Source organism: Podarcis vaucheri, assembly GCF_965113315.1.
Source record: "Podarcis vaucheri genome assembly, chromosome: 6".
NCBI lineage: Eukaryota > Metazoa > Chordata > Lepidosauria > Squamata > Lacertidae > Podarcis > Podarcis vaucheri.
Window position 1 is genome coordinate 63,600,428 of NC_138764.1, and position 11,771 is coordinate 63,612,198.

General features: G+C 42.2%; 1 protein-coding gene across 1 annotated transcript; it reads right to left on the reverse strand.

Annotated features, from left to right (window-relative positions):
• Window positions 1–687: 687 nt before the first annotated feature.
• Window positions 688–11,110, reverse strand: CIMAP3 (ciliary microtubule associated protein 3). The gene is made up of 7 exons (XM_082228610.1): window positions 10,974–11,110; window positions 8,613–8,783; window positions 7,123–7,265; window positions 6,702–6,800; window positions 5,284–5,423; window positions 3,604–3,721; window positions 688–2,871 (listed from the first exon to the last, which is right to left on the reverse strand). The coding sequence occupies exons 1-7, from the start codon at window positions 11,005–11,007 to the stop codon at window positions 2,800–2,802; spliced, it is 777 nt and encodes a 258-aa protein (XP_082084736.1). The 5' UTR covers window positions 11,008–11,110; the 3' UTR covers window positions 688–2,799.
• Between the last annotated feature and the right edge of the window lie 661 nt (window positions 11,111–11,771).

The following is an 11,771-nucleotide window of genomic DNA, read 5'->3' on the forward strand; positions in this document are numbered from 1 at the left end:
TACTTCCTAACAGGTGTGGATATGATTGCAGCAGGATCAATTTAGGTAATCCTTGCTTGCCTCTATAGATGCCTATTAATCAATTTAAGAAAAAATATTAAAATAGTAGGAACACATAATCCAGCCCTTATCATAGGGGGAATATTCATTATTTGTATCTTATGCCTCCCAGGTCTGATGTCAGTGGTATTTGCATATATAAAGTTGGCATAAAGCTTCTTACAAAATCTACCTGAGCAGTTTAAGCAACTTGCAAACACCTAGAAGCTGCTGCAGGACAAATTGTGCTGCTGCTAGCAAACCTCTTTCATCAGAGTACTAGACATAGTGGCTTTCTTTAGCAACAGGTGAATTGTATCTCAGAAAATGGGAACTGACAGATTTGAACTCTAGTCTGCAGGTTATTGCTTCCAGATAAAATTGTGTATAGCCAAAGCAACACTAGGCCATACTCTGATGGCTTGCAGTAAACTGTGGTGCAACCAACATGAAGTCATGAAAACCTGAAGGGGAAAGATTTGTTTAGGAATATTCTATACTCTCTGGCAAGGAGAAAAAAGAGCCTATGATGCTAGACAGAATGGAGTTACACATTCCGTATCAGATTAACTGCCAATGAAATTCATACTACTTGAGCGATATGCTAATCCCTTGAAAATGAAAAACATACACACTGACCACACAGAATAATTTTCTGAATTTTATTATGCAGTAAAACAAATACATTTGGCTATTAATGACACATTACTAATTATAATAAAAAGCAAGGGACTGGATGGGTGGTAGAACATCAAGCACTATATGGCCTTATTTCACTTTGAATTTTTCTCTGTCAACTGTAAATATTTCTTCTTTGCTGTAAGGCACATAGTTTTACGGACTGTCTAATTTGAACCCTCTAGCTTGCAAGATGTATAAGGGAAGTCATGCTTAGGAACTGTAGGAAATGATATATCAGCATGTGGCTCCACTGGAATCACAAGGCTCCCACGTGAAACAGTTAAGTGTAAACAATGTTTAGAGAAATCGGGAGTTCCCAAAGGAAACTCTAAGTTCCATATATAGGGAGGGTTATATAGATCTATTGGGTTATATCCAACACTGCCATTCTGTGCATGCAACAGAGTTTTGTTTGTGCAATGGCATTTTCTCTCTCAGAGCACCCGCTGAACCTGCTGGGGGGGATGAGTAAAGGAGAGGAAGAGGAAGTCCCACTGTTCAAGTGGGCCACTGCTTGTGCAGTGTTTGATATAACCCACTTTATTGTGATGCCATAGATAAGACAAGAACAGCAACAAATAGCAGGTTGTGGGCTAGCTATATACTATCTACCAGTGCTGAGTGAGAAAGCTGCAGTAGTCTATCAACATGTTTCTTATCAAGTATGTATTTCCTCCCATGTTGTAGAACAGATCAAGGATCAGATTGTATGGATGAGCCTACAGTTGTTCACAATGAAATATTAATATACCATGAGTACAAGTTTATAACATATTGCAAACATATGTTCCTAAGTAAAGTACCTGTGCCTCAGTTCAGACTTAACAGGAAACCATGGTTTTTCACTTTGAGAACAAGTTAAAGAGTCTTAAGCTCACATGCTCCTTCCCATCCCTCCTCTTTCATGCAAGTCAAGAGAAGATCAAAAGCTTCCACAACTGAATTAAAAGAACAATAGTTCCTCATGATGCCAGAATTTTTGAAACTGTGGTTTGTTTAAACTCTGAATAGTGAAACAAGCAAAATTAGAACTGTGGTTCCTGATCTCATTTTATTAATCCAAGTTTGGACATCTCAAGAAACTGGTTAGTTTAAAATATAAAGGTCTCCTCTCCACAGGCATGAAAGTAGAGAAGGAAGGAGAGATTGCACAAACCTGAGGTTCATCTAGGGAAACCATGGTTTGCTGCTTGGTATGAACCAAGCCTCTCTTTCCCCCAGCAGAGGGTCTCTTTGTGTGGGGGGGTGCACTTTTCAGTGGTAAAGCAGCAAGAGTGAACAGCATTAAGAATCACCTCTCCCCTGCTGCCTACTGCAAATTTCAGCCTCTGTAACTGCATTATGCAAAAGAAGAGAACATTGCATAAAAGAAAAATGAAACTACACATACAGCCACATGCAGAGATAGAAAGCAGGCACTGTTGTGCTTGGAAATACATGCCAGACCACCTATCATCATATCATACACAATAACAGCAGATAAATGAGCCACATGCTTCCAGGGCCTCTTGTGGTGCAAGTAGCATGGGGAGAGCCAAGAAGTAAAAGGTATGGGAGAATCTGGATCTGGGAATTTCACCAGGATGTGCTGCTGCAGGCAGTAGTGACTTGCATTTGACATGGCTTTTGTGGGCACTGTGACCTCGTAACTCAAAATGTTGGCAAGATTTTCCAAAGTTGGTCTACAAATAAAAGTGAGTCAGTGGCAATCTGTGCTTCTCTTACAAATTATCCAAGCCTAACTGACTGCAAACTGGGAGGACTGGCACATGCAGCAAGGAAGGAAAACTGAAGGGCTGGAATAGCTGTTGTCAACAGGCAAGAGTCAAGACACCTACATTTTAAGATACTTTTTGGCTTCACAGTTATGAGTTCTTCATGTAAAATCAACAGTTTTGAACTAGGCAATAAAACTAGGAAGGAAAGAGGCATAACAAGACAGCTGTTTATGAAGCAATCTGGTAACTGAATCAGAGTAACAAACAACTAACAAAGTCTAAATTTCCCTTAACAAAAAAAACCACAAAGGCAAATTAGTAGTCCAAGTACACAGAAGAGGAACGACTCCAACCAGAGTAATTAATCACTGTAATATATGCTCAGGTAGGCCACTAGGTTCCGGTGCTTCCTAAACTCTTTGTCCGAAAGCAGCTAAAACAAATACAAATATAAAATATATTCAGTGTTCAAAAACTCAATAAGCACAATAAAGAAGCAAACGTTTTAGTGCAGATTTCTATCTATAGCTCCATGTCCAGCAAACAAACCATGTGAGACAAAGGAATTCCACAGAAAGAAATGTATGTTATTGTCTTCTGAAAGATCTCTAAGTATATTCCTTCCCGGATCCTTCCCAAGCAGTCTGAGACTCCAACACCTTGTCTCTGCTCTGCCCTCTTTATACCTCAGAGGGTTCTAGGAGACCAGGGGGCGGGGAGCTGGTCACAACAGGAGAGAGACCCCTTGGCTTCTTCAGCAGATTGCCTCATCTCTGCTTCTTGGCCCCCAGCCTCTCCAGCCTCCACTTCTGCCTCTGATTCTGGACTGCTGCCTGCCACAGCCTCTTCCTGCTCACTAAACCCTGTTACTTCATCAGCTTCTGGCACCTACTCCTCCCATTCTGCTCCCTCTTCTCCCTCTGACCACTCATTGTTGTCCCACCACCAATCCCCTGGTTCTGAGCCTTCACCCTTTAGGAGTTCTGTTGGGGGTTTCCCAGCTGCTGCCTCCAACCACTCTTCTGTACCCAGCCAGTTCATGACAGATACAGCCCTGAAAAAAATGGCTCTCCCTTGCTGAAATCAAGTCTGTCTGAGATTCTAACATTCTTAATCCCCAAATAGTCACAATGATCATTTAGAAAACTGTGTCTGAATTTCATACCTCACTTTTCAGCGTTCTTTTTGCTGGCATTGGTATTAAAGACCAGTCTGGAGCCCCAAACTTCCCTGGCCAGGTGACATGCCTGTGTGGCATGCCGTATGGGTCATATGTTCCAGGTCTAGAGAGAAAAGTCCTTGCATCATTTCTTGAATGAGCTAATATGGTGCATTATACTGTGCACGTTACATATTCCACATTAATACATTGAGATACAGTGGTGCCTCGCAAGACGAAATTAATTCGTTCCGCAAGTTTTTTCGTCTTGCGTTTTTTTCGTCTTGCGAAGCACGGTGTCGGAAAAGCTTTGGAAAAGCTTCAAAAATCACCAAAGTCCTCAAAAACCTCAAAAAAGGCTACCACACCGCGTGCTATGAGTTGCTCCTCGAAGTCAAGTCGCAACTGTATTAACGGTTTTAAGAAAAAGGAAACAAACTTGCAAGACGTTTCCGTCTTGCGAAGCAAGCCCATAGGGAAAATCGTCTTGCGAAGCAACTAAAAAACCCAAAAACTCTTTCGTTTTGCGAGTTTTCCGTCTTGCGAGGCATTTGTCTTGCGAGGTACCACTGTAATGTCTTCATATATTGTGTTTTATTCTGTCATGGTTATACTAGACTGGTAAATTTAAGAGTTATTTTTTAAAGAAGACTGTAGCTACATCTCAACAGTGATTTGGGTAAATTGCAAAAAGCAACTAAGAATAGGCAAGAGATTAGGGATCCCTGTAATTTTACATTTCAGGGTTTTGTTTTTTGTTTTGAAGAAATGAACTTTTGCTCAGTGCCCATAACAAAACCATGTAGGAAATAATGTCTCATGAAAATAATGTAAAATAGAGTCTTTATTAGCTGCAGCTTTTGTACCAGGGCAGTCCAACTTTCCATACCAAGTGGGCTGCAAGAGTACTTTTACACAGAACCTATGGGCCATACACTGAATTAAATTTCTATATTGTAAATTAAAGTGTTCACAATATATTTAATATTAGTTAATATACACAATTGATATATTTAATTAAATATATATAATTAAATACAAGATTTAAAGATTTAACATATTTAGTTAAATCAGTACACAAATTCAGTACTGTAACATATTTAGTTAAATCAGTACACAAATTCAGTACACAAACAAGTGTATGCACTTTTGTTTAACAACGCATGATGAAAAAAAATATTTTTAAGGCTTTAAGATGGCCTTTCTTGACTGTTGCCAAGGACTGCATGCAGCTTGGGGGCTGTGGGCTGGACCACCCTGTTTTGGTTAGTAAACAAGTATAGTCCCATGTAGAGTGTATTACAGTCATCTAATATAGAGGGCACCAAAGCATGATTATAGCCAGGTTATTCTGGTCCAGGACTAGATGGTGAATCAGCTAGAGCTGGAAGTAGCCACTCTTTGCCTCTGAAGCCACCTGGGCCTCAAGTGACACTGCTGGACCAAGGAGTACCCAAAGCTCTGATCTTGCTGTTTCAGGAGGATTACAACCCTATCTAGAACAGCCACCTCATCAATTTCAGGGCAGGGAATCACCCACCAAAAGCACCTCCATCTTGTCAGGATTCTGCATTACATTATCAGTTTGGGTGACTATAATCCTTGGCCCCACCTGAGCTTTCGTTAAGACCTTGCTGCTCTCATCATAAGGGGAAGCTTTGTAATTCAAGAAATGGAAAATGGTACCCAGGATAAAAGTCTTTGTCCAGAAGCTTCTCAGAAAATCGTGGCATATTGCTGCAAAAAGAGACATGTGTTGGATGGTGGCGTCTGTGGTGGTCTCTGATCCATATAGACTGGTATGCAGTAGGATCAGGCGTCACATGCTATAAATGGAGCATATAAAATTAAGTTACAAGACAAATCCTCTATTAAAATATTGTTATAGTACTGGCGAGGGGGTTGCCCCGCTAAACACTAGAAACGAATAAATACTAGGATTTTGATTAACTGGGATATTAAGGTTCAGAACTGTGCCAGACAGGGAATTCCGGGAATTCCTGGGCTGGCTTATGCAAATTCTCCTGGCTGGCCATGGGGAAGAAGAGCAGACCTGTTAGCATTATAAAAAAGGTATTGATGGGCCATAGGAGGATCCTTTGGGCTGGGAAGTCAGATGTCAAAGGTTGTCAGGGTAACTATGTGTTTGAGGGAGCAGGAAAAGTGAGTCTGGAAGCAGGGATTCCTGGGAGAAGACGGAGGAAGTAGGGCAGAGATCCGTCTTGGAGAGGGAGGTGAAAGGGTCTCTTGCACTGTTGTGGACCATGCTGTAATTCACACACTACAGATTCATTTTGACTTGACAATCCAGGAAGAAGATGGAGTTACATACTCATTAAGTTCCACTCGGTTCATTGAAGTTTACAGCATAGTCCTAACCAGGTCTATTCAGAATAAGTCCTACCGAACTCAATGGGTCTTACTCAATAATGTGTGTCAAAGACTGCAGCCCTAATTTCCTTTCCTGGGCAAAGGAAAGTTCAGCAAGTATTGTAATTTAATGGCAATACTATATTTCTGACATTGAAGCTGCCTTATCTTGGGTCAGTGAACTGGTTAGTGCACTGGTCCATAGTACTGTCTACTCTAATTGGCAATGGTTATCCTAGGTCTGAGCTAGAGTTCTTTTGCTCTCAGCCCTCATTCTGCATGCAAAGCATGTGTTCTGCCACCTTGAACCCTGCATGATGGAGAACAGAGAATGCCTCTTCTAAGAGGATGCTTGCTGCAATATCTCTATCACTTAAAGCAAAGAATTGCTGCTTTTTTCTTTAGAAAATGCTTTTTTCATCATATTTAATTAATTGCTCAATCAGCTACAACTCATATTATTTATCAATTAAGATTTCATTAGTGGCACAAGACTTGTAACAAATAAAGATTGCAGTTTAAGAACTGGCAAAAGCAGAGCCTTTTAGCACCTAAAGAGCATGGCTCAGGACATTTTTAAAAACCTGCTGACATCTAATTCCATAAAGAGCTTACTTCAGGACAGACATGCTGAGGCCAGATTGAAGTCAATAGAATTATTCCAGGACTATTGTAGAGGAAGTATAATAGACTATATAAAACACAGAACAGTAACGACTGAAAGCAGTCTTTACCTTGCTGAGTAGTCCAAAACGTGGGGTTGTTCTTGCTCCCATGGTGTAACCTTTAGTACTCTCTGGTCTGCGAGCCAATTGGTATAGAAGGTTGTCCTTCTATTAATTTTTATTTAGGAAAGAAAAGCACTTTGGTTATTACAATGCTACACATTTTATATACTTTACTATTTGTTATATTCATACATCACCCTTCTTCCAAAGAGCAGTGTACATAGTTCCTGAAACATTTCATCCTTAAAATGCTGTGAGATAGGGGCATAGGCGCCAACTTGAACAAAATATTGGGGGACAGTGCAAAGGGCAGCCCATTTTTAGAAGCAGTTCCACCGAGAGTATAGGTACCAAATTTCCTTTCTTTACTTCAAAGTGAAGATAAATAAAGAGAAAATACAGCTAAATCAAAGGCAGTATAGTTTACCTCTGCATAGTTATAAGCTCCAGGTCCACGATCAGGATCACCTTTAATTGGCACATTCTCATTGCCTAACCGATCTGGAGGGTAAAAAACGGGGAATATTCTTCTCTCCTGACACGATCCAAATGAATTTCGTTGCTGTGCAGCTGCAAAAACCAGGAATAGTTATGAGTGTCATTTAGAAAGAATACCATCCGACTTGCAGCATGTACTGCTACTACCGACAAATGATGGGATACAAAAATAAATGAAGGTATGGCGTGTTTTTCTGTCAATTGTACGGTCACCAGCAGTGACTTGTGAGGGGGAGCAGAAGCTACAGTGTCCTCCTAGCAGTGATGCTGCAATCATTAGGGAGGGGATGTGGCAGCAAGATTGGGGAAGTCCCAGGGTAGTGGTGGTGACCCCGCAGATGTGCACTTCCCCTGAAATGCCCCTTGTACTGAATTCAGGCTGGGAGCTAACTGCAGTCAAAGCATATTGGAATGCTGGCGAACATCAAACTTCAAATGAACAATGAAATTCCATTATCACACACAGTGGTGGAAATGTTTGAACAACTAGTAATCAATAAGAATTAAAATGGGATCTTTTATACGCAGGGATGGAAATAAACAGAAATGACAAGTGAACAGAAATGACTTCTTCAGCTCCAGGACTGAGAATTATTTTTGTGTGTGATCTCTCTCCATTGTTAAATGTTAAAACATACAAGCAAGAACCACTCTGACCTTGGGGTCCTACTGAATTCCACTGGACTCACTCCCAGTAAAGTGCGTAAAAGAGGTGGACAGCTCAGCTGGTTAGAGTATAGTGCTGATAATGCCAAGGTTGCAGGTTTGATCCCTGTATGCGACAACTGCATAGTCCTGCAATGCAGGGGGTGGGACTAGATGATCCTCAGGGTCCCTTTCAACTTTACAATTCTATGATTGCTACCCTACATTGCGTAGAGTTAAATATGAAAAATTTGCTGTGGCTCCACTCATGACGAAGACTGCTCTGCATGGTCTGCTAGCATGCCCCAGAATCCTTTGCAACATGCAGCTGATTCCTGGGCAGACAACTGCAAGTTTTACAGTACCACCAGAGGGTAAAAAACCCTATTGGTTTACCGCTACCCTTGGCGTGTACTTCTCATTTGGGGACTCTAAATGGCCATACGCTTAGGTTGTGCACACACTCGAAAGCACGTTCTGTAGAATTCAAATAATTCTGCTTAACCCCACACAGAGTTACATTTCCTAACAACGCTAAACACACTGCAGTGCCCGGAATTATGTGCTTTCAATGTATGTGGTGTGTAACTACGGCGAAAGAAAGGGGTGGGCTCAACTGTCCCAGGGAAAGATCCAGCTTCAGCTCAGCAAAAGCTCCCTTTTCAGCAGATGCCCATTCCCCGGACGGGGGGGAAGGGAGACGGGAGCTCGCCTGGCGCACCTGGGCGACCTGCTCGCCTCACACTCGTTCTGGCCAATCCGTGCCCGCCTCACCTGAGAGCTCCCACGTCAGCTGGCGTTGTCCCATGACCAAGCTGAGGGCGCTCCTCTTGTGTGCCGAGTCTCCCTGTTGCCATGGAAATACACCGAGGTGGAATCTAGTCGCAACGCCCGGAAATCCTGAGCGGTAGAACGTCATTTCGTCCGAGCTATTGCCAAAAGCCGCTGCAGGGAGACAGGACCAGGAAAAGCACACACGTGTGTTTACTCGCCGGGCGCTGGGGAGGTTCAATCACGTGTTCCAAATATATATATATATATTCCTAAGTGTAACTAGTGCTTATTTTATTGTAGTTCTTCTCCCATTTGCGTGCGTTTTTAATTCCTAATTTGGCCCATTTGGCTCAAGTCTTCTTCTTCTGACTTGAGAGCAGAGCGAGAAAGAGAGTATACACACGTGCTGTTCTTAACAATGGTGGTGATGAGGGATGATGTATCTTATAGGTAGCAGGCTCCAATCTCGGACCTGCATTCAGTTACAGGGCTTAGCCCCGGAGCATGGAAAGTAGTGCTGAAAGTAGGAGGAGCTTGGACTACGACTCCTATCATCCCTGAGCATTGGCTAAGCTGTGTGGGAATGATGAGAGTTGTGGTCCTACAATAGCGAGTGACCCAAGGTTGTAGAGAGGTGCAGCCAGAACGAACCTGTTCTCCTTGGTCAAAACAAATCGGTGATGGAGGGGGCAGCACCACCTTATGCACCCACAGAGGAAAGGAAACAAGTTATGCTGCTTGTTGAACTAGAGCTTAATCAGGTTTTTCTCTCTTCTAATTTCTGAATGATTTATGGATTGGCCCAAGTGCTTGCATTAGTCAAATTGCTTTAATTTAATTTAATTAAATTAATAAAAGTACCTCTTCTCCCAGGCCTTTGACTAATTAAACAATCTATGGCCTTTAATGACTCACCCTGTGTGTGCACAGGATGGGTATTCTTTTCGTTTGTTTCTATGGTATGCATTTTTGCCTTTTGATATTGTAAACCAACTTTTGACTCTTAGGTGAAGGGCGCTGTAGAAATTTAAGAAATAAATAAATACATTTAAGCTGGGATACCACTTCAAGAGCAGCAGATTGGTGCTAAGTGCTATGCAGCTGGAGAATGCTTCCTTCCATTGCTAAGATGCTGTAGGGAAAGAAGTCAGTAATGCTACTTTAATTACCATATATTAAAAATGGTGAGAGGGACTTATATATTTGCTTACCATCATTAGTGTGTCTGCTATTTTGCAGAGTGCAAAAGGACAGATCCTTGCCCTGTGGAGCTTACAGTCTTTTCAGAGCAATGCCATGATCAGTATTGTGTGGCATGTGCACCTTTTTTGGTCACTCTTGATCATTAAGAGCTATTCATTATTAAGACTTAATGGGTTCTGCTGCCTCACACACCTCTTGCTATTACAGTGGTGCCTCGCAAGACGAAATTAATTCGTTCCGCGAGTTTTGTCGTCTTGTGATTTTTTTTCATCTTGCGAAGCACGGTGTCGGGAAAGTTTTGGAAAAGCTTCAAAAATCACCGAAGTCTTTAAAAACCTCAAAAAAGGCTACCACACCGCGTTCTATGAGTTGCTCCTCGAAGTCAAGTCGCAACTGTATTAATGGTGTTAAGAAAAAGGAAACAAACTTGCAAGACGTTTCCGTCTTGCAAAGCAAGCCCATCGGGAAATTCGTCTTGCGAAGCAACTAAAAAACCGAAAAACTCTTTCGTCTTGCGAGTTTTTCGTCTTCCGAGGCATTCGTCTTGCGAGGTACCACTGTATGGGGTTGGGGCGCTCATCTCATTTGTCCACAGACAGCTTTCCAGGACGGACCTTTATAAGTACAATGGTACCTTGGGTTAAGAACTTAATTCGTTCTGGAGGTGTGTTCTTAACCTGAAACTGTTCTTAACCTGAGGTACCACTTAAGCTAATAGGGACTCCCGCTGCCACCGCATGATTTCTGTTCTCATCCTGAAGCAAAGTTCTTAACCTGAGGTACTATTTCTGGGTTAGTGGAGTCTGTAACCTGAAGCGTCTGTAACCCGAGGTACCATTGTAGTGTAGCCTGCCATTATGTTGCTTGCCACAAAACTGCCAGCTGACTCTCCCTTGTGCTACTATTTCTAGTCATTTGCCAATCGCTGACTCATCTTTGCACCATTCTCTTGCAGATCCTTTGTTTGGGACTGCTTAACTTTTATGTATAGCACCTAGGACACTGTTGGCACTTGATGAATGTCACATTGAGATAGGTGGGCCTGAGCATGAACTCTGAAATATTAAGTGGTATGAACTCACACAGATGATAAATTCTAAATAGATTATACTAACTAACAGCATGTACCCAGCAAAACCCCCACAAAAACTGGCTTACCTGGCCATATATTTGAACCTGACTTCAGTGGCATGGTAGAGCATAAAACTAACAGGGACAGATAAGAGTAGCTGATCTCTTTCCCCCTCTCAAACAACAGAACTGTGGTTCTTTTCAGGGACAGCCAAGCCTGACATCATACATACTATAGAACTGTAACCCTTGGATCGCTTTGGTCTAATTATGACATAACAGTCTACATCAGCAACCTTTTTCAGCCGTGGGCCGGTCCAGCGTCCCTCAGACCATGTGGTGGGCTGGACTATATTTTTTGGAGGGAAATGAACAAATTTCTATGCCCCACAAATAACCCAGAGATGCATTTTAAATAAAAGCACACATTCTACTCATGTAAAAACATGCGGATTCCCGGACCATCCGCGGGCCGGATTGAGAAGGCGATTGGGCTGCATCCGGGCCACGGGCCTTAGGTTGCCTACCCCTGGTCTGCATCATTTTTATAAAACAGTGGAGGGGTAGTGTCATCAGGGCACAACTTCTCTATGGAAGAAGCTGTTTCTTTTATAGTCATGAGACATATTTGGCATGATGTGGAGTCTCTGTTTTCTAGAGCATTGATCTTCAGTTGTGGGTTGGACCCAATATTGCATCCCCAGGTGTTTTAATGTGGGACCTATCAGCAGTGCTACCACCAAACAAATATATGGCATTAAATAAATGATTCCGCAAATGCATGTCTGGGTTATAGGTGAGCCTGAAAAAGTAGAAGACTACAGTTCTAGAGTATGAGTTACAGCACAGTGTTCCTCACTTGAGTTTGAGGGGCCTTACCAGTTG

What these genes read in the sequence shown, in the direction of transcription:
- CIMAP3 (XM_082228610.1), bottom strand. Translation starts at nt 11,007, where the DNA reads ATGCCACTGAAGTCAGGTTCAAATATATGGCCAG. An exon ending in AGGTTCAAATATATGGCCAG is followed by an intron (nt 8,784 to 10,973) that starts GTAAGCCAGTTT and finishes GTCTCCCTGCAG; the next exon opens with CGGCTTTTGGCAATAGCTCG. An exon ending in AAAGAACGCTGAAAAGTGAG is followed by an intron (nt 2,872 to 3,603) that starts GTATGAAATTCA and finishes TATTTGTTTTAG; the next exon opens with CTGCTTTCGGACAAAGAGTT.